General features: G+C 35.0%; 1 protein-coding gene across 4 annotated transcripts in view; it reads right to left on the minus strand.

Annotated features, from left to right (window-relative positions):
• Positions 1-3,390: 3,390 nt before the first annotated feature.
• PHKB (phosphorylase kinase regulatory subunit beta) overlaps positions 3,391-22,647 on the minus strand; it is a 75,127-nt gene continuing 55,870 nt past the window's right edge. For all 4 annotated transcript variants that reach the window (XM_050713279.1, XM_035543736.2, XM_035543737.2 and 1 more), the window contains 11 exons: positions 20,808-20,869; positions 20,557-20,719; positions 19,816-19,897; positions 17,191-17,248; positions 15,348-15,438; positions 14,046-14,248; positions 10,665-10,799; positions 8,685-8,814; positions 8,146-8,253; positions 6,745-6,885; positions 3,391-4,424 (listed from right to left, as the gene is read on the minus strand). In XM_050713279.1, the coding sequence (XP_050569236.1) occupies positions 4,287-4,424; positions 6,745-6,885; positions 8,146-8,253; positions 8,685-8,814; positions 10,665-10,799; positions 14,046-14,248; positions 15,348-15,438; positions 17,191-17,248; positions 19,816-19,897; positions 20,557-20,719; positions 20,808-20,869 (1,311 nt within the window). In that variant the 3' untranslated portion in view covers positions 3,391-4,286. The remainder of the gene's footprint in view (positions 4,425-6,744; positions 6,886-8,145; positions 8,254-8,684; positions 8,815-10,664; positions 10,800-14,045; positions 14,249-15,347; positions 15,439-17,190; positions 17,249-19,815; positions 19,898-20,556; positions 20,720-20,807; positions 20,870-22,647) is intronic.

The following is a 22,647-nucleotide window of genomic DNA, read 5'->3' on the forward strand; positions in this document are numbered from 1 at the left end:
GGTAAGACTCACCACAAGTAGATTTTTTATCTTCATTATACCTGCTGTTTCTACACTTGTTTTTCTTCCAAGTGTTGCTAATACCCAAAATGAAAAACTTGCCCAGGTGGAAAAAACACCTGTCTGACATTTTTAGTTCCTAATATTACAGTGCTACATAATGGAATACAACTTCCTTATTCTAGTCCCACAAAACCAACCAAACAAAAAAGCCCACTAAGCCAAGAGAAAATACCTTTTCTCTCTAATTCAGACCCCAGCTATGCTTCACTCCTGCCTTCTCCCCATATTCAAGCACACAGCCCATGACTTCTCCCACATTTCAATAAGAAAGGAGTAGAAGTAGGAAAGAATGGCGTATGTAATCCAGCACGTTTCCTTTGAACTCTCAGCAGTGTTTTACAATATTTATTTTCTGTGTTTATGGCAAAGCATAGACTGTCTTTTTTTTTTTTGGCTTATAATTTTCTTTTCTCATGCTTCAAGACTTAATTTGTTAGGGTGTAGTTCAAAAGATTGTCACACTTTTGGAGAACAGAATGTGTTTGGCAGGGATTTTCTGGATCATAATTATCTAAAAATCCAATCAAGTCATTTTCTTGTTCGATTTTGGGACGAGATAGATTTACAGGCTTCATTGGAGTTAATTGCACCTCTGTATTTTCTTAATTTATATTTTAGGCATCTGACTGCTCCACCACTCCCACTTTCATTAATTTTTTTTCCTCTTACAAACTTGAGACCCAGTTGTAATCATTGCTGGTCAGGCTTTACAGGGTTTTGAATCAGGACTTAAACTCTGAATTTTTTGCTATCAGAGAAGAAAAAGTAAGGATGGCAGAAAGAAATCAGAATAATGATCTAGAACAAAAGTTGATGTATTGGTACTTCAAATTAACATTTTTTTTTTCCCGATGAAGATCAAGACTTGTTCTCTGCTCTCATGTAGCTGAAAAGCATTTTTACAGAATGATTAGGAATTTTAAGTCTCAAAAATAGTTTTGGTCAAGTAGGTAGACTTTTGAAAACTGTAGTAGGTACGTAAATGTTATTTTATGACACTGATCATGAATCCTGATGATTCCTTGAGGAGTTTACATGTCATGAAATCCATGTGTAATGTTCAAGAAAATATTTTAAATAGCAGTGAAAACAAAAGTATTTAAGATCTAAATAACAAGAGTGGAATGGTAGCTATCTAATGGTATTATCATATGGATACGAAGCTTGGTGTTATCAAATATGCTGCATGCTGACAGACCTTGATTAAGAAAAATCCCCCAGCTGCCATTGTTTTTATAGCATCACATTCAGAATTGTTCCTACAACAGCCTGTTCAAATCAAGGCTCTCTTGCTACATTTTCTGCTGTGGTGGATTAGAAAGTAATGAAGAGAATTTCTCAGATTGATTTTATTAATAGTCTCGTTGTCTGTTTCTTTTAAATATAAAGGAGAAGTTCTGTGCCATTTGCACAAACTGATAGCAGGGAAAACAAGATGGAAAATTCATACAGAAGAAAGCAACAAGCTAACAGCAAAAATGTCAAGAGAATAGATTTTGAATTGCATCAACTTCTTACCATCTGAATTCTCTCGACGAATGGAGCAGTTTGAAATGTCTGATATACTGTGAACATGACACCTATTAAGTGTCACAGTAATCCAACGTCAAGATGATGGTTTGGGCAAAATTCAAGGTGAGTTTTGGGAGTAGGGAATGGGGTGTTATGTTTATTACATCAGGAGTTGCCACTGCAAGGTGGTATTTCCACTACTGCTAATAGCAGAGGAAAATGTGGTTTGCTTAGGTGAATGTATTTAAAAAAAACACAACACAACTTAAGCGCTGTATTAAAAAAAAAAAGGAAAAAAGTGGATGGTTTAAGTGGGAGACTAGAACAGGTAGGAAAATAGGAATGTGAGAGAGTACACATGTAGGCATGCGTATGGTCTGCCTGTCATTTGCTAAGAGTTACCTCTCTCCTCTCTCAAAGAGTATTACAAACAATCTACAGTGCTGGTTAAGCAGCCAGGCTTTGGGGAGTCTGCAGAAATCCACTTTCCGTTCTTTCATCCATATAAAATATTTTAACACAACATGGACATATGTTGTGTTAAATAGTTTAACGCAACATAGACATTACAAAAGGAGAAACAAAAGGGGAGGGAAGGGAACAAAAAGTAGGTTGCTAAACAACTTGTTTCCTATTTGTTCTCATAAATGAAGGAAAAAAGCTTCTCAAACAGCACTACACTTGGTCTAAGGGTCAATAAGCTGCGGTGGGAAGAATATGCCAGGCCTGCTAAGGAAACCGCCTTTATCTTGTTAGGTGAGCTGCATCATTCCCCATTATTTTTTTTGATTATGTACTATTAAGAAATATGCCTTTTACATTATGGTCACCTAAAGAAAAATAGAAATGAAGATAATGAAGAGCATCTTCATAATGAAGAGCTGTGGCTGATTTCCACCTGACATGACTGTAGTCCTTTAGGTGACTGTATGTTATGTTCTGTATTTGTATTGCAAGAGATGTATCAATTTTAGAGTATTTTTAAAAACACTAGGAAGACACATGCTTACTACCAATGTAATCACTGCTCCATAGCTAGTTGTAACTTTACAAGCAATATAAAAATTAACAAACAACCCCAGCAGGTAGATTTGCTGTACTTGGTAATTCTTAAGTTTAGTACTGCCTTAAAAAAAAAAAAAAAAAAAGAAGAAAGAGAGGGTAAGTTGAATTGTTGTTTAAACTAGTAGCTTGTTCATTTTTTTTGCAATGCTACCAACTGATTCTGCTGTTTGTTACCTTCTTGCTATAGTTAGAGCAATTCTACAGCCCCTTAGACAATATTAAATGTACTAACACTCAATGTATCCAGAAATCACTGTTAGCCTTTATTCCCATGAACCACCCTCCACTGAATGGTAAATGCAAGGATGAGTAGTAGGACCACTATCCTGACTATTAACCCAAAATTAGCTTTTCTGACCTTTCTAATTCTCTGCATCCCTTGGCAAGATATTTCTTAATGGCTTACTGTCCTCCTTCAAAAACAAATTCTGCTACCATTTTGGTTTAAGAAGGATTGATTCTGTGATTGCTAGGGAAGTTCTGCAAATCAGGGAAGTACTAACTACTGCCTTTGCCAGTACTCCTCTCGTACCGAGCTTCACTCCATCACTTCTGACATTAGTTTTGCCCTATGACTTGAATTTACCTGCCTTTAATATCAAAATGGCAACAATTTATTGACAGTTGAGTTGTAGCTGGTCTGTAAATTCCATTATCAAAATGTTTTAGGACCAGTTCTAAAGCTTTAGAAGTGGGTTCACCCAGTAGCGCATTAAAAGGCTGCCACTAAACTCAATGAGAGTCTGTGTATAACTCTAAAAGTATTTTTATTGAAAGTTTTTTTTAAAGCATTTGATTTTTATTACTTTTACCAAAATAAAGCATTTAGCATACAATGTTTTCACACATTTGGGAGACAAATTTATCTTGAATTCTTTCATGCGTTAATAGCTCATTTAATACAAAGCTTTTTCTTCATTGATACCAATTTTAAATACAGTTTGCTTGCCTTTTTTTTTATAAAAACTATTTATGTTGTTATCATGTGTTTCCCTTTATACAGATGCTTAAACTGGGAAACTACAGTGATGTTTATTGCTAGAGCTTAAAAAAAGCCATTCTCTTGCAATGAAACCTGTATATCAAGTGGTAAATTAAAACCCAAACAACTAAATGCCTGCTGTTAATTGAACTGATTTTTTTTTCCAAGAATAACAACTTCTTAATTATTTTACTTGCTTCTATTTTGTGTGCACAATCTAAAATAAAATAAAATCTAGGTTTCATATTTCCACAGTTTGGTGTGCATTAGTTAACTATAGTATTTTCTGAATTTAATTTAGAATTTACAATAAATTTGTTTGTAATTATAAATAAATAAGAGGTATAAGGACAGAATCTTACACTGTATTTCTCTAAGATACCAGTTATGGTAAATGCATAAATTTAATATCAAAGGTACAATACCATTCTACTTAAGATATCGCAGGACTAACTTCATGTGCTTTCAGTATCATGCTGCATAGCTGAGAAAGAAAAATTAAGGTGCACTTCGTGTCTTTAATGGCACTTTTTTTTTAGCAAAGGATGGTATATGTATTTGTATTACTAGCCAGGGTTACTCTTCAAAACAGTATTTTAATATGTGCATGCAAAATACATAGAATCCTAAGTAAAGCAGCAACTCCTATGCTGTATTTGAAGATTTAGCTAACAGTACAAGGATCATCATTGCTTGATTTCACTTCCCCTTCTAGCAATAAGGTGATCACAGCCTTACTCAAGTAGCTGGATGTTCCCTTTTTTCCGACTGGGTAAGTGTTGTAGAATGCAGTCATGTCATCCTGCAGGAGAGAGAAAAGATGTTTCTGTTAAGTGTTGATTATGAAAGGCAGACAAACTCAAGTGAACAGGAGAAACATTGTGGATATGTTAGAAATGCAAATGTATTTTTCAAACTGTAAAGCTATAGTATAAGTCTGCTCACTTTTCAGATATTTTCTACATGTACTCTCTGAACATGTGGAAAACATTAATAAAACATATTGTATTTATATCCTTTCTGAATTTTCCAGTGCTACCTTCTCCATATTTTTCAACTGTAATAGGTGACAGAACAATTGCTATCTTAAAACACGCAGATAAATGACTGCTATGTGGTAACTCACTGTGCTACCACAATATGATTGTGATCCAGGTCCATGCGTGCACATGCAGAGATACTGACTAAAGACTTATTTAAAAATCAAAATGGAAGTAGTAAACCACAGGTAGCATATGAGCTCATTTCGTTAGTCAGATAAGATCAGCAAATAGGTTTTCTTCACTGAACACCTGTTTTGCTCAGTTAATGATGTTAAAACAGCTGCTTTTTCTCCAATTATATATTGGCTGTTATAACAGAGGTTCAACTCTTCAGTTCAGGAAATAGATTACTTTCCAATTATATTATTAAATCAATGGTAGAGATTGCATGATGAAACTATGAGACTTCTGTAGTTTTAGGGTGTGTTGGAAGTTACTGGAGTAATCACTTTTAATACTAATTCCATGTTCAAAGAAAAAAAAATCAAAATATTTGCAAATGAATTGAATGGAAGAACACCTTTCAGACAAATTATGAGTTATTTTAGCAGTATTTGTTAGGAAAACCTGAGACAGAATATCATCAGGCTACAGTTAACTTCCACTGGGCATATACTTGGGAATAAAGGACACTAAGGTTCCAGAAAATTTTCATGTATGTTGTTGTTGGAAATTCCAACTCTTTAAACATACTAATCACAACTCTAAATTGGGATTTCTCTTTAACAGACAAAAGGCATCATTCTAACCAGATCTGGGTTTAGTAAAAAAGAAAATCCATCACTTAAATGGAAGCTAGGGCAGCACCAGTACAAATCATTTTTTGCATGGGATTTTTCTTTCAGTTTACAGCCGTAGGGATTTCCAGCCTGTCACTGTAATTGGTAGCATATAACAAGATAGCGTGCAGAGCTGGCACTTAATAGCCATTTGTGTGGATGATATGTCTGGTTCTGCTATGGCTGCAACCACAGAATCATTACCCTTCCAAAATGATGAGGCCAAAAGAAACATAATTTAAAGAAAATTATGTCCTTTTAAAAACAAAGGTATTGTGCAAGGTGACGTGTTGCTAAGACTAACTGTGGATTTCTTTCAAGTCTCATTACACAAAAGTAGTTACAAGAAAGTGAACCTTAAAACTTCTGAAAAAATACTTGAGGACATTCTTCCTCATCTCTAAATAGCTAAACTCAACAACAGGCAGTGCTTTTGCATATAAGTGTTATGAAGCAATAGGTTTTTTCAGGGCTAGTACAGATCTCTCTGAATATATTGTGCACAGTACAATGCCAGACTGAGTGAGTAAGATCATCCTCAGTAGCAGAGCGACTTGTCCTACTGCTTGACTCATTTCTTTCTTCGCCCAGTCAAGTGAACCTGGCTTTATTACAGAATTACCGAGCTTTGAGGCACCAAAACTTGTAGTGAGACTGCTTAGAGGCCTTTAAAGCATAAAACCTGAAATCCTAGTGAAGTAAATCTTAAGAACTACTTGATCAAGTTTCATTTATTTGGTTTTTAAGCCTTAAAGATTACAAGCTTGCTAGGTTGTGAATGCAACCATAGTGGAAAAATCAGTAGCTAAGAACAGTTTTGCCTTTAAAATTCTTACATTAATATTGTCAACGAGTTCTTTGGTTCATAAGTTTTTCTTAGTATCTTAGTAACTAAGATACTAAATTCATACTTGCTGAGCATTAGGTTTTGCTTCCTTACAAATTTCTGGTATTCTAAACTAGAAAATTATTCTAGTTCTGCACTGCAATTACCTCTTTACCCTTTTAATGAACATCCTAAGCACTTCAGCTTTCACCGTTTCAGAGGTGGCTAACACTGTGAGTGTCCTTACTCTATTGCTTTGAATTCACAATTCAACAAATAAACTAAGTTTATCTTTTACCTCTGCTTATAGGCTTTTGGCAGACTTATGCAGCATTTGGGTATATTCATTTGTATTTGTGTTCTGTTCTGAACTCCTTATCAATTTGCTTTTTATCTTTTCACTGCACAATATTAACAATATAGTAAACTTCAACAAGAACACTAAATGCTGTAAGACAGCAGTATTTTACTCACTTGTTTCTCAGCTCCCTTTGACCTGTTGTGATCGTTCTGAAAGTCACGAAATGCTTCTTGCACCACTTTGTCCAAGTCCACTTTGTCCTGGAACTCTAACTCTGGATTTCTCTCCAAAATAACAGATATGACCATCAACAACTAGAAGGCAGAAGAAGACGACGGTAGGACTTTAATTTGTTAAAATTCAGGTTATATAAAAAGCATTGTAAATAACTGCATATGCTTGTTTCAAGCAGGAAGCAATTTAATAGTGGCATAAGTAATAGTGTGCGGATAAAAAGAACTGTGACTTTTATGAAAGAGTCACTGAAAAAAAGCTGACCTTCATGAAAAGTTACAATTTCTGGTGACTACCTAGTTAAGGACACTGCAGAAAAGACTGACATTAACATCTCACTTTGGGAGTCAGGAAGTTATTTTCCAGTTTATTCAGTTAAGTGAGAGGCTGCACAAACAATGGTGCTCAGGCAATGAAGAGAGTGAAAAGCAGCAAACAGTGAACCTCAGCTGTTGATGTTTTGATGCATACACATGGGATAATTGCACTATGGCAAAGTTCATAAACAACAAAGCCAAGACAAAAAATGTTGGTTCAAGAAAATTTACATTTCTTATATCTGAACGATTTAAAATAGGAAGACAAATATGATGAGTGACCTATAGAAGTAGGTAGTAGAATCTATATTGGTCATCTTTGTTTTTGATAACTGTGTTTTCTTTCAGGAAAAACTGGGGATGTTCCAGCAAGCAGCATGACCATTAGCTGTTTAGCCAGAATTGAGATGGATTTGAATTAATTTTACTGCGGGGAAAATACTCGCAGGCATCAGGGACACATACTTGGGAACTAACAATGAACGCTGCTGACAGCACAGATGCCAGTTACCAAAGGTACATATGCTCTTGATCTGTTCTAAAAGTATCCATTATTAGCTGCACTGGTGGGGGAAGGAGTTTAAAGAAGTCCCTTGCTTTGAAACCCTAGGAAACTGAAAGTTAGTTGAGTCAGTAACACAAAGCAACTTACTAGAAAGCCTCAGCAAAATGGGAAAGAAGAAGCTATTGCAGGCCAAACTGATGTTTTAGAGCAAATTATTCCTGAGACTTGGAAAATCACTAAGAAAAGGCACAGGCTAAGGACTTAATATAACAATTAGTCTTCATAAGTGTATTGGCACTCTGATTAGTATTTACTTATTTGCTAAACAAGGAAAACATCGTAAACTTAGTATATTCTGAGCATGCTAACAGTAACCAGTTTAATCACACAAAATGCATGGAGAAAGCACTGAAGCAATTGTTTGTATTTAAAATTATATTTCTACAAATTTTATTTATTTATTTAAACCAGTAACACACATGCACATTAGGAAATTTCTTCCATTGTAGGCCACATACCTCTACAATAATTTGCCTGTATTCTGGCTGGTCAATATTTTGCAGCATATCTTCAACTAGGAGGGAAAAATTCATTTCGTACATCGTCATATCCGATAAAGTTGGTTGCTGAAAAACGAATAATACTTTTACAGAGAAAAGATCGTTTGCATTAAGTCACTCCCCACCCCAATACAGCCTGTGTGCTTGCTGAATGAATAATACACAACTAAAAAATATGACCACTGCAGCATCAAATAGGAAGCAGATTTCAGAGCCCATGACAGCACAGCTTTGGACTCCATGACTTGGAAAGGGCGTTTTAGTCTTATAGTCCTACAAGAATGTTTTAATAGAAGTAAATGACTTCCATTCTATTCTAATTGTACTTTACTCAGAACCAAAAAGTAAGTATGATTCAAAAAATATATGTGTATCAGAAAAGGAACAAATTATCCTGAAGTAATATATTATGGCATACAATAAATATTACTATTAATGGTGAATGGTATTATTGTTAATGTAGAGCAGAAATAATTGAGCATCTGTGCATGTTTTACCTGTGGTAAAAATTTCCCTGCTACTATTAAACCATTAGGAGTTCTCTCCAAGATCTGCCACACCCTGTCATAGAATCCAGCAGGAGTTCGATTCAGAGAACCGTCTATTTGTCGTCTGTTAAGCCAGCCTCTGTGGACAAAGAAAATTGATAGTCTGAAACAAAAAGCTGTTTCAGATTCAGAACCAAGTCACGTGTTCTGTGGTGTAAGCCAGTAAGGTTAGCAGTGATAGCAAACACCTATTAATGATGCATATGCAGTACACAGTGTACCTGGGATGTTAGACTCTGAGGAGAATAAAATCAAGATGTTCAGAAAGTAGTGGTTAGAATTTTATTCTTATGTGTGTGTTTGTGCTTTATGTACCTGGAGGGAAAAAAAAACATACACAAAAAAGCTATGAAGTCTATCTACTGCAGTACAGTAAAGGTAATAGGCTGAATTCATCATGTCTGTCAATTAAGTCACAGAAGACTAAAACTTGCATAAAACAGAAGCCACTGTGTATTTAGCAACAAAATTTGTTTGGTTCCCATGACAGGCAAATTTAGAAACTCAGGAAAAAAAAATCCACTTTATTAACTATAATAGTAAGATTTGTTTCCTCATACCATGTAGGCAAAACAATTCATTATATAAATATAGCTCAAAGAAATTCTACATCCATAAAATATAAAATGTGGTAGGTAGTGGATTAGAAACAGCTATCATTCTACTTCAAATACCAGGTTAGAAAAATGCATTTCAGCACAATTGCTAAAGGTAGATTAGCATGGAACAAAAATGTCTGATAGACCAGCAACAGAATTTTAAGAACTGGCAGCCATCAATATGATTGGTATTGGTGGTTTCAAAGTACAGGATTAGTCTTGTGTAGCAGTACTGCACATACTTAACAGAAAAGTTTTCCCAAATGTTATTGTCCGCCATTAGTTTGCAAATTTTTAGTAGAGGATCTGTTTTCATAAGGTAAGAGTACTGACAGCTCCCCTTTGTAGCAGAGCTCTGATTAGAAGCAAGTTAACACTTTTGTTAAGGTTTTGAGAGAAATAACGTCAATATCAACATGAGACAGCAACTAGAAAGCTAGTATTAATAACTGCAACAGAGACACTGAAAAGCATGGGAGAAAATACAGAATATATAGTAAAGTGGACTATAGAGAGTCTACATCATACAAATTAAATAAGAGGGAGCAGACACCACATTAAGGAGTTTGTTTCTCAAGCGTCAAAGACTATAGATCTAAAAAATAGAGTGGATTTTGAATTGAGCAGGAACAAAGTACTATGATGTGAGCGAAGGTTGTAGTTGCCATCATCCATTCAGTGAAGGACTAGAAAAATTATCAGCAGTATTATATGCCAAAGTTTAATCTAATTTAAGTAGAAGTAAAAAACTTCAGTCTTTTCAATATAGGTAAGTGGAAATATTGTAATTTTAACTTTTTTTTCATGCATGCCTGCATCACAATGAATACTCTTTTTGGCAACTTAAAATCTTTTCTCCAAACTAACTAGTTTCAGGCAGCAAAGCACTCTCGAGTATTCTAGAGAAAATCCGTTCTTAATTCATATAAGCTAGAAAAAAAGGCACTGAACAGCAGACAAACTTAATTTTGTCTTCCTTAAGATTAGTTACTTAAGTAGGCAGTATTGAGTAGTTCTGACTCCTTTCCCTACGTTGAGGAATATAATGCTTCACAGTATTGCCAAATTATATAGATTATTACTATAAGTTAAGGCTTCCACAAGGATAAAGGTGAAAAATGAAGCTGTGCTACAAAAGAAACAGCTGTAAAACTTGGACACAGGTGAAAGAATGAAAAAGTGCACCTTTGCTACCTCTCCTTAAATAAGTGTTACTGATTGCAGATACCTGCTGATTTAAGATGTATACAAAGTATTTCAGAAATGCAAATTACTTGAACAGTCTATTAGGAATGAGAACAGGTGACACAAACTCCACACATCTCATTACCTCCCCTGCTGCTGTGGTTGAAGAATATCCAGCAAAAGCTGCTTCACTTCACTAGGGGACATCTGGTACAGGTCCTTGGCTGGCATATCTCCGGCACGGAATTTCAATTCATACTTCATAGCATGGATAATCCATCTGAAGTAAAGGGAGGAAAAGATTCATTAATTAAATACAACATTTGCAAAGATAGAAATTTATTCCAGTAAAATACCTCAGGAAAATTCCATGTCATCCTGTTTGTATTCTTTTGCTGTCAGGACGTGGTTATAGTATCATATACTCTGCTGTTCTTACTGTTTTGTGGAATTTCCTCAGATTTTGCATTTGTTTGCCTTACGACTTTCAGTTTATATCATATTGCATAGATTTTAAGAAACAGGTTCTGAAGCATAGTTTTCACAGGGAAGGTATATTCACTACATATCTTCCTACATCCCACGTTCATTAAAACAATTTACCTGACTTCTGATGTTATAATTCCTACTCAAAATTATGGTCTTGACAGTATGTGCATTCTTCCGATGAGCTTAGGAAAGAAAATTAAATTGTTTTACATTGAAAAAAACTTCAAGGCTTATTAATAGTTTTAGCCTTTGAAGCCCCTTTTTGCAGTCTAGCACACTTTTGCTACTCCTTTTTGAAAAAAAAAGATTAAATTAAAACATGAAAACTGATGATTTTTCAACCTTAGGGACATGAGAAGCAGGACTTTGCAAGCTGTTGAAGGAAAATGCTGATTTTTCTTCTGCACGTAATATAAAACAATGCTGCAGCTTCAAATGTAATATTAAAGATGAAATAATACATATGAAGCAGAGTAACTGAACATCTACATTGTTTCAGTTCAAGTAGCTATTTCTGTCAAAAGGGTAAAGAAACTTCACCAGTTTTTCTTCATATAGTCTATCATATAACACCCAATCAAGTCTGGGATATGTCAAAGAGCTGTTTTACTCTGTGTATCAGAGAGAAAAGTGAAGTATTGCTAAAATATTTACCTTGTCAGCAATATAGCCACATTCTGCAGGTATGTTACTACTTGACCTACAAAGAATTTTTTGTTTCCCTAAGTAAAGTCACAGACTTCTTTTACTGAGGGATTTTTTAATAACTGCATAGAATTTTGAGATGTCAGGCCAACCAATTCAACATGGTTTTACATTTGAGGTTTCTAGGATCATTCACTGAAGGTACAGGATATGAGGAGAATATGAGGCAACATGGGCGTACTACATTGTCCAGAACATACTGGTTTTATTTAGTTTACTGTGTGAATAGCATTCATCTCTTGTTACTAAGATTAACAAACAGAACTGGCTGGAATTGTTTTGTTCTTGTGTTTTTCTCAAATACATCTCTATGCAAGTCATTCAGTGGTCTTTTCTGTTGGCAGTTGCCTATGTGACATAGCAAAGCGAAGAGTGGACCTCCTACCAAACTTCACAGATAAGGGGTGGGTAGAAGTCAGTTGATTGGAGGTTTTTACAGTAATAGGACTGTCAAGAACTTTTATCTATTTCAGCATGAAACCCTGAAAACAAATCAATAACAAGACACTAAATCAAATCATTATCAAACTGGAATGCTCGTTCTGTGAGAAGGTTAATAATTCTGCTCACTGGAGTGGGTGATAACACTAGACTAAAAGGAAACTGAATCTCTAGAATTAAGCTTGGAAGAAAGAAAACAAAAAACTGAAAAAAGGGATTAGTTGCAGAGAATGAGGAAGGGGAAGAGGAGTAACATGGACCTGTAGAGGCTACAGAAAGTGTATTTAAGTGAAAGATGTACTTGCAGTTAGATGTAACAGATGATTTGATTGAGAAGGGTTTGGTTTTATAATGACTGGAAAGTACTTCTAATGTAGTAACAGGAATCTTACATGGTAGAGAAAAGACTGCTGGTATCTACCTCCAGTGCTGAAATGTCATGTTTTCCCCCATCAAAAAATATGGAACACTTAAGTTCTAATCTTAAAGGATGCTCACTAATTCTGTAAAGTTCAGTCACTAGCACCTGTCCTCTTCAAAGAGGTACTTAGCCAAATGCATGTCTGTTCCTAACTGTGAAAAAATAATTACTGTAGATAGCAATGTAAATGCAGATACCATGGAATATGATAGCACTGAAGCATGAACTATTTGTAGTCATATTATCAAAGAACTAAAAAGAACACTCAATTTGGTAAATGATGTTTCAGGCTTGAATCATGTTTGTGGTTCCTAAGCTACATATAGCTTAACCTTGATAAGCAGTCAAGAAGCATTGTGCATGTTTGTAATAAGGATACTAATTTTTTGTTTTCTAGAATAAAAGACTTTTAGCATCACATTATAGGATCAATCAGGTTTTTCTTTACCACGGCAGATGCATGTTTGTAGAGATCTGCTCTTGAACTATGTCTTCATTATGCCAGATGCTGGCTACTCAGATTCACTACCTAGGTGCCTTACAATACTCTAGGGATGTCTTAAATGCTACATGCATTTGAACTACAGAAAGCTTTTGTTACCTGAAGTTCCCATTACAGACAACGCTGTAGAAGAACAAGCTGTCTTTTTATGCAGCTTATTGTGCTGAAGCTCTGAAAAGAAATAGTTTAAGTATCGTGAAACACTGTCTCCAAGGGATTTGTTGCTCATGGTTACTGGACTTTTAAGACTGAATTAGACAAAACTATATTTCAAGCTCATTATATTAAAACTATATTAAAAGCTCAGCACTTACTGGAAACTACAGAATGCAACTACAAGCATATCTTGTCTTGGAGAATTTTTTTCATTTCAGAAGGGAATCAAATTCATGCTGTATCTTTCCTAGATTGTTGCATTTATAAAGTCTCCCCACTTCACCCATTTGCCCCAAACCTACGTACATAGGAACCTGCTTGAGCAAGCAAAAAGCGTTGAAAGGCTTTACTGCCACCATCTGCTAGGTGAGCCAGCTAGACCATTGTGCCTGTTGACTACTGGCAGGACAGGGTGACCTGGAGGTAGCATGCTTACTACTAACCATTTATTGTCAACATGCATCTGTAAAATCCCACTACAGTGTTTTTGGTTTTGAAGCCCTAACCTGATAAAGATCAAGCATTTAGAAATCCTACAGTTCACCACATTAGCGGAAAGCTTCAAATAAGGCATTGTAAGGACCACCCTTCCTCCACTTTATACTGTTGACTGGCAAACATAAGGCCAGTTGTGTACCCACTTTTGGCATGATAATTTAAAGCTGGCTTCCTAGAAATGTAAAATTGAAGCATACCCGTTTTGCTGCATCATATTATATATAACCTTTTTTTGCAATGTAACAACAATCTCTGTTGAAGCATGTATATTCCCCTGCAATACTAGTAGTAAGCAAAACAGATACTTTACTGACCCAATTCGTATCTTCAGCATGCCACTGAAAAGTTCAGGTGAATTTGAGATGATCCAACCAATATGGATGACGAGTTCCTGCTGAACCACAGCTTCTCTTTCATCTTGTAAATGACATTTTTCATAGATGATGTTCTTAATGACTCCTGGAGATAAGGGATTAGAAATGACTTCTTCCTCTTGGCCAAAAGCTCCAAGTGTCACCTGCAGTATATTGAAGACAATTCAGAGGATTTAGACAGGAATAAAAGCACCATAGAAGGAATTCATAAACTAAACTTCATGAGCTCTGCTTTTCATGCACAAGTTTCACAACACAAAAATAATTGGATGTCAGTTCTTGACAATTGCTAACAGTGTTAGGCGGATGCTATTAAAATAACAAAATTCAGTAAAGACCACAGTAAATATGGACATTTTTTTCCCATATGGAAACAGAAGTGCAAGAGCGTTGCTTTGGGTTCAAAATTGGGTGTATAATCAAGCCTGGACAGCAGATTTAGATGTTCTTTCATTTCTGGCATTAAGCTGTGGAGTTTACTTAAAAACAGGAATTTGCTTAATTCTGAATTTTTTCTTATTTCTAATAGCATCCCAGAAGTTACAGCCTTCATTTTAAGAAACTATATTATAATGCTGGTACTGGATTGTTCAACCACAAGAATAAAATAAAATAAAAATTAACAAATAAAATTTTAATTTGCTTTTAATCTAGTGTCAGTGAAACACAATAACACTAATTTTTCTCCTATAATAAAGATATTTATTATAAAGGGATTGACAAATGCAAGTTTGGTTAAAAACTTGAAGATAAACAGCTGAAAATCATGCTACATGCAGATGCACCTTCCTCTATACCTGCACAGTGCTAGAGGCACACACCCAGACCTCAGTCTGGAGTATAATAGGGACAAATCTGTCATAGTAGCATTGCATATACATATATATTTTATTCTAAAAATACATAATATTCACTTACTACTACTTGGAAATAGCTCTGCATAAAATTAATTAATATTACTGTACTGGGAGAAAAATTTAAAAGTCCTCTGTAGGAAGGAAAGAAATGATGATTAAAAACTGTTTGGAGCAGAAAACTAAAATCTATAAAAATTTATTAGCCTATAGTATATCCAAATATTAAATATATCTTGATTTTCTCTAGCTTTTTCTTCTTCAGAAAGGATATTTTAAACTATTGGGTACTTTTAAAAGAAGCATCTGCAGCCTTCAAAATGAAAAAGGCCATTTATTTATTTTCTGTTATCACTCCTTAATACATTTCTGAAAATTAAAGACTTACCTGCTTGCCCTGAACTAAAACATTAGTAATAGATGGTGCAAGGCTGTCCACTAGTTTACCTAAAAGACTTGCTGCGAAGCGCACAACAGACCTGAGGGCAGAAAACAGAGCAATCCCACTACATATCAAAAGCTAGTTTAATGAATTCATATATAATTTTGAAGTCTGCCACAGCGTTCATAGATCCCCAAATTAACTGAATACATACAATATTTATAATGTGGAATTCAGATCAGATTTTTATATTCTATTGTCTAGATTTTCATTTTTTAGTCTAGATATAGGTTAATGGATCAAAAATAAATTACTTAGAACTCATTAAACTACAGATGCCATAAAAAGCCTGTTCTTTTCTCCGCATCATCTTGAAAAACATGAAATGCCAACTTCTCTTTTGTGACATTTTCTTCATTTTGCAAGATAAGCAAACAAATATAAGGTAACTTTTTAGGCCATGTCACAAAGATGTTGCAAGAGAAAGTACAACATGTAACACGAAGGGTTTGGTTTCTTTTCCACAGAGAGGTAATGTTTTACATGTACTGCATGTAATAAAGAGACTTGCGTAAACTGCTTGGTTTCAGATGGGCTGTGTGTAAAAAAAAAAATTCATATATCAACAAGACGTTTAAAGATATAAGTATCTTTAATTATAATTTTTCCTGATAAAAAGCAAACTTAGTAGACCTGTATTCAAGCTTTTCTAGCACAGGCTTTGAGGTTGCTAAGAATCATTCATCAGCAGAGCTAATGAAAGAGTTGTAATATCCTATAGTGTTAGTATAAAATTCAAACAGTCGATGTTGATTCCTGTGAATATTGCTACGCACTTTTTAAGATCAAGAGCAAAGCATCTCAAAAATGCATTAGCTGATACCATCAAAATGCAAAAAAGCCAAAAAATCTCATGGAGTTCCATTTCAGACCTCTGGGCACTTTACCTGTTTCCCATGTACCAGTAAAGTAGTAATATGTGGGGCTATAGAAGAAGAAAATTTCTGTGCAAATGCAGCACTGTAGCGCAACACCAACCTATATGTATGTCACATGGCAATCATGGAAGAGAAATGAAAAACAGTTTACATATTTTGTTTCTAAAATACGTTTGGTTTTTATTCCTTAAAAAACACAACCAAGGTATTTTGGTTCTACCTTATTATTGGCAAAGGCCCATTTCACTACATGAACTAACTAAAATGAAAAATGGTTTTTAAATTTATAGTCTCATCTGTTACGAGTACTTACAGAGCGAGAGAACAGAATTCAGGACAGGCTCAACTCATTTCTTTGTTAATAAGAAATGACATTTCTACTGAGCTTCAAGGCAAAGTAATTAATTAACAACATGTAAATACTAGCCTAGTTTCTGAAACCTTCTGAAGTTATTGTGACAAAGTCAGGCTCAAAATAAATTACTTCAGGCGGAGTAAGCAAACTGCATAAGTGTATCAACTTAACTGATTTGTATTTGGTCACCAGCCTTGCTACAGAAAGCTACTAGAATTATTTTACCTACCATGTAAGAAATAAGAATATTAGTATTCTTATTTTTTCTCATTATTTGAGCTTAACTAGAACTGTACATCTGCAATAATTCTCATAACAAAAACAGCTTGCTATTCTTTATTTCAAAAAACAATGCCAAGGAAATAATTCTTATTTTTGTTTAAGCATTACAGACAAGATCTTCAGCTGCAATGAAACAATACAGTATTGTCAGTAAGATCGTCCTTTTTTCCCCCTCCTCTAAGCATGTAAGGAACCAGCTTTACTTTCTATAAACACATTAGGAAAAAAAAAAAGGTGTAAACCAAAAGGAACATAATGACATCTGTATACAAACCAGAGTTTTTTGCTGCCGGCTCGTCTATAGATTCTTTCAATATGTTCACAAACAGTACCTAAACACATTTATTAAAAAATAAAAAATCAAAAAACAAAATCAAACAAAAAACAAAAATCCACATTAAAGACATGCATACTTTTCCTTTTAATATCAATAAGGTAATTTTGATTAGACCAGATAATTCTGAATCTGCTTTAGCAAAGCACTTACGTATTGTGCTTAACATATAAAACTTAGATACAATTAAGTCCCCTATCATTCAATTGTATGCTGTTACACAAGAAGCCAAACCGAACTTCAGCTGGACTTTCTGCTCCTGCTGTAGAAAGACTTATGACATAGCTCATTGTTGAGATATATTGGGAAAATTAATTTATGCAATGATTTGGCCTAGAAGGTACATCTCCATGGTAAGGTACATCCTCATCGAACTGCAGATTATGTTTTGGTTATGGGATGGAGCAGATCTTTCTACACTTTCTTGTGCTAAAGCAGCATCAGTCATGTCTTGTGTATGACAGTGTAGTTCATTCAAGTGATGCTATGTTTGGACAAAGGTTGTCATTGCTGATATCCAAAATATGAATTGCTTTCAACTTTGTATATGAACAATAGATCACCTGATTAATCATCTGAGACTTGAGGCTTTCCTTTTACAGGAAGCTGGGAGAGTATGAAAGAGAGGGGTTTGCACTGCTTTGTGGCTCTACCCTGAATTACTAAAACAAAGTGACCACAAAGATACCAAAGGTACAGTGTGATCTAGCTTTGGTATTCAGGTGCATTACAGCACTACTCCAGTGAAGCTAATTATTACTTTTGCAAAGTACTGGGAATATTTGACACATACACAGGACATAATTATTACTGCATTACTACTCTCCCTCTCCAAGCTGATTTTCTGTCTGCCAAAAACAAAGAGAACATTTTGTTAAGTGCTATATATTAAACTAGCATGATGCTGTACAAAAATGACCTTAAAAAGATGGCAGAAAATGAGAGGAGCACTGCTTCAAAGTCAAAGCAGACAGTCCAGCATTTGGAAAAGACAAAGTAGAGAGGGATATTACATTAATAAGAAGAGATACCATTCTTGTGTCAGTCCACAGCTGATCATATTGCATCAGCTTGGTGTAATGATATCTTTTCAGTTTTACAGGGATCAAGTGGGAACCATTATGTTAAAAGTAAAAATGGTGACAAACATATTACTTAAGCTTCAGTTAGCTTCTAGATTTTAAGTTCTCAGATGGAATGTCAGTGTTTCTGATGCCAGACACTGGTAAACAGTAAATTCATCTGTAACAACAACAGTGGAAGTTGACTCAAAATCATAACTAGTGCCTGTCAGCTGGAACACCCAAGGTTCTTCAGCTTTTAATTTCAGATTTATTTTTTATTGATTGTGTGATTATTTAATGTCAATTTCAGTAATCTCTAGCTGTAAGAGGACAGGAACCTTTAGTCAGCGACTCAGACTGTTTAAAGCAAGGTGCATATTAAAGAGGTTATCACCATCTACTGTTCCATATTGGATTGCACAAGATGTCTATACAAGTTAGGTCTGAACAGTCAGAGGCACAACAGTACTTCTTTGACCTAAATGGTGTCAGTGGTCAAACGCGGTTATGCTGGTTGCTTACATAGTAAGTCTGCCTCAAGTTGTTCCCAGAGCGAGGAAGGACACAACCTACTAAGAACCAAAGAAAGCTACTGAGGCTCTTGAAGTCCAACAACAGTACAGGCAGTGGTGGTGAAAAGCCTGCTGCATGTGCTCAGACCATGACTTTGGATTGACATTGTATTTCAACAACACACTGTGTATCGACCAATGATTTTTACTCCACTTTACATTGTTTTCTATGACATTCTTAATACAGCAGTACTAATATAATGTGTATTTATATAAAAACGACAATTCTTCATCACAAGAAACAGCTGTCCTCTATCAAAATTATGAAGCAGGGATCTATAACATGAAGTGCTAAGTTACATTGCTTGAGGAATAACTAAATGAGTATTATTGAATCTTAATGTTCCTCTTTTTCCAAGAAGTACTCATACATAGTATGAGGTAGCTAACAAAGTCTGGGGGAAAAAACAAAGCAAAACAACCTTGCAGCACGAGCTGCAAGTCCAAGTAGCCTGTTCTAGATTATTTTACATGAATTTAAATCTTGTGCTCTAACACAATGCCATAATATAAAATTCAAGTAGAATAAACTTTACAGACATATTGAAATAACAACTAATTACCTAAGATTAAAATGAAAGATTCAATATAGTTTCACACATTTCAGACTAAATGTTACAAATGTGCAAATTTGTCTTTAGTTTCAGTTTTATATACAAGGTCAAATCCCCTATTTCTTACATGCATGTGTTCAGAATTACAAACAGATACAGCAACTGCATACAATATAGAAGAGTTCATATGCTTAGCAGCTCATTCCTCACGACACTGTGAATTTGCATGTCCCATTTAATGCAGCAATTGCTTTAATGGCAAAGAAAATAGCTACAGAACTGCTTGCATGCATAGCCATTATTCATGTTCGTTACAACTAAAAATACAGCTGCTTCCTGAAATATTCAGGATACTCAAATGACAGAAGCTCTTACCTTCCTTGGTGATAAAATTCGGTCCTTCCCTTTTAAGCAATATACTTGAAAGTAATGCTTGACTTGCAAGGCAATTGCAGTCCTTAAAAAAACAGCAACAACATAACCACAAATAGCCTTCAGATTTTCAGTGAAGCAAAAAACAGAAAAGCTATTAAAAATATAAAGTGAAAACAAAAGGCCTGTAATAATTTGGCCTCAGAAATGTTTCCCAATTTTCTGCTCGTGGGTCCTGTCATTTACAGCTGAAATTCTAGTAATATCATAGGGAACCATATAGAGTATTTTCTGTGCTCCTGCTGAGCACTGGATCTAGAAACAGTCACTGGTAGTTTTCTTCTAGATACAGGAAAAACAACAGATTGGGACTTTCCCTCAATATCATTAAGAAGTTATCAGTTTATCAGTGAACATCAACTGTTGAAGTCTTTTGGACTTCAGTCTAGAAATAAAGTATTTATTCATAAGATGCATGACAAATTGATCCCCTTTTAGATGGTCATTTATTACCAGAAGATTTGGATAGCTGGGGGAAATGGAAGCCAAAAGTTACAGCATGACAAGCCAGAAAGTACTGATAAGTATGAAGAGGCACATCAGACGTTTTATGTTACTAGCCATATTATTAACACTGAACCATAGCAGTAATCATGTTGATCTAATTAGGCCACTATGTACCAGCATACAGTATGTTATTTCATGAGAATGAAGTTACACTGCATTTTTATCAAGTTTTCTTACATTAAGTTTCTGCAGAATCTCGTACGTTGACTTGTTTTTCCAGTCATTAATATTTACGTCTGGTTGCTGCTCAAGTTCAGAAACATTTGGAGTACTAGACTGTCTCTTGACTTTTGAATGTTTTGGAAGATCCAGCTCCTCCAAACTCTTAAATACAGGAACCCTGAAAAATAAGTATTTCATTTCTTCACAGTTCAAAAAACATTTTAATTATCAAATACTTCACCATTATTATTTACACATAGCCTTACTCTTCTGTTTCAGTGATTCTTAGGAAGTCAAGTTGCTCAACAACTGCTCCAGATATTAGCGTCTGAAATGAAAAATTTGACAATTAAATTTTAAAAAGATGCAGAAACGTACATAAGTATATAGTTGTTGTTTGATCTAGGAGCCACGTTCTCCATATGTTGCTGGTGGTTTCCATTTGGAAAGTAGTTTCTTTACAGTTCCAAGTATTCTTACAATTCCACAGTGTTTTTCCTTTTTTCTTAAGATCTCACTTAGGACAAGAGAAGTCTCTTTGGGCTGCTTTCTCTTTTTTGCTGGGGTTCTGCTGTTCTTTTGCCTGCAACATACACCTTAACCTACCAATATCCAGCTCTGCTCCCCCAAAAAAGCACATCTGACGAAAATACCTGAGATCAAGGATTCACATTCCTTAGAGTCCAGCATGATACTCCTGTTCTGGATCGTAATGTTTGTTGTTTCAGGTACGTCTGAAGGATGGCTACTTTTCCTGTCAGTCTTACTGGTCTTTCAGGAAAACACAAAATAATAGCACTTTCTACTCTGTAGTCATTTCTTAACGCAAGCATGCCTGCCCTGAAGTGTACAGATCAAGTGCAGCTTATGATTATTTCTGTCTCAGAATATTACAAACCTGAAACTCAGTGTTTCATATATATGATGTATAATGATAATTACAATTAATTCACTCCAATTTTTTATGAAACACATTATACTACAATATTTTTAAGAATGCTTTTTGATGATTCTCAGTAGCTAAACAAAATTGAGCGCACTACAAATGCTTAAATTCCATTTTCATTGTACACAAGTTTGCAGTAAAATATTGATACTGTAAGATGACTGAAAAAAAAGAAGTGTTAAAAGGCTACACATTTTTAAATGAAATCACATTTTGTGTATTTTACAAGAAAAAGGAGCATTCATCCAATTTGAGACACACATCCTATCTCTAAGCACTTTTAGACATACGCATCTAAATGAAGTGGATGAAGACTTCACAAAGATTCAATATATCTTTTGTTGGAATGCATGAATTATTTAAGAAAACACCACAAGTTAGACACATCCCTTGTTCTTGCCCCAACTCCTCCCCCATAATGAAATGAGACTCTTTCCAAAACATGACAAGTATGCATTAAAATTGAGAGATAATGTCTAAACTGATAGCGAAAGCATACTATATTCCACCAATAATTGCACTGACCACCAACATGTACCATCCCTTTATAAAAAGGGGATGAGAAGTAAAGGTTTTGGAAAGCTGTGAAGTAGAAAGGGAAGTTAACAATAAGTAAGAGATGCAAGGCAATTTCCACCTAACCCAAACCATTTTATATATCCTTTGCCTACTGCCATAACAGGAATTATATCTTAATAATTAATATGCTACAACATAACTAAAACTATTGTAGTTTTACATAAGGAGATGTTAGTATTTATGGATGTGGTAAGGATTTCTCTCTGGAAAAAGCATAGGGCATTTTAAAATTTTTTTTAATAGATTTCATTCAGAAGTCTTCAGGGGGGTTGAACAAGTATATAACTGTATTTACATTACAGCCCTGTTACACTAACGAGTCTCTCAGTAGCAGATCCCTGGGAACCTTGGAAGTGATTTCTGCATAATCCTACCCATTTTGTCTATCTACAAAAGTTATAAGCCCTTCAATTCTGCAACATTAGCTGTCGTAAACCAAATCTGGCTTCATTTTGCTTTCCAACAGATCATTTTGAAGTTTTGGGTTAGAGCATGGTTATACACAAATTCATCAGAACTGAAGCAATGACAATAACCAGTGACAAAGCTGGGAAGGTAGATAATGCCTCTGCTAGACCAGT

Source organism: Cygnus atratus, chromosome 12 (genome assembly GCF_013377495.2).
Source record: "Cygnus atratus isolate AKBS03 ecotype Queensland, Australia chromosome 12, CAtr_DNAZoo_HiC_assembly, whole genome shotgun sequence".
In the NCBI taxonomy this organism is placed as follows: Eukaryota; Metazoa; Chordata; class Aves; order Anseriformes; family Anatidae; genus Cygnus; species Cygnus atratus.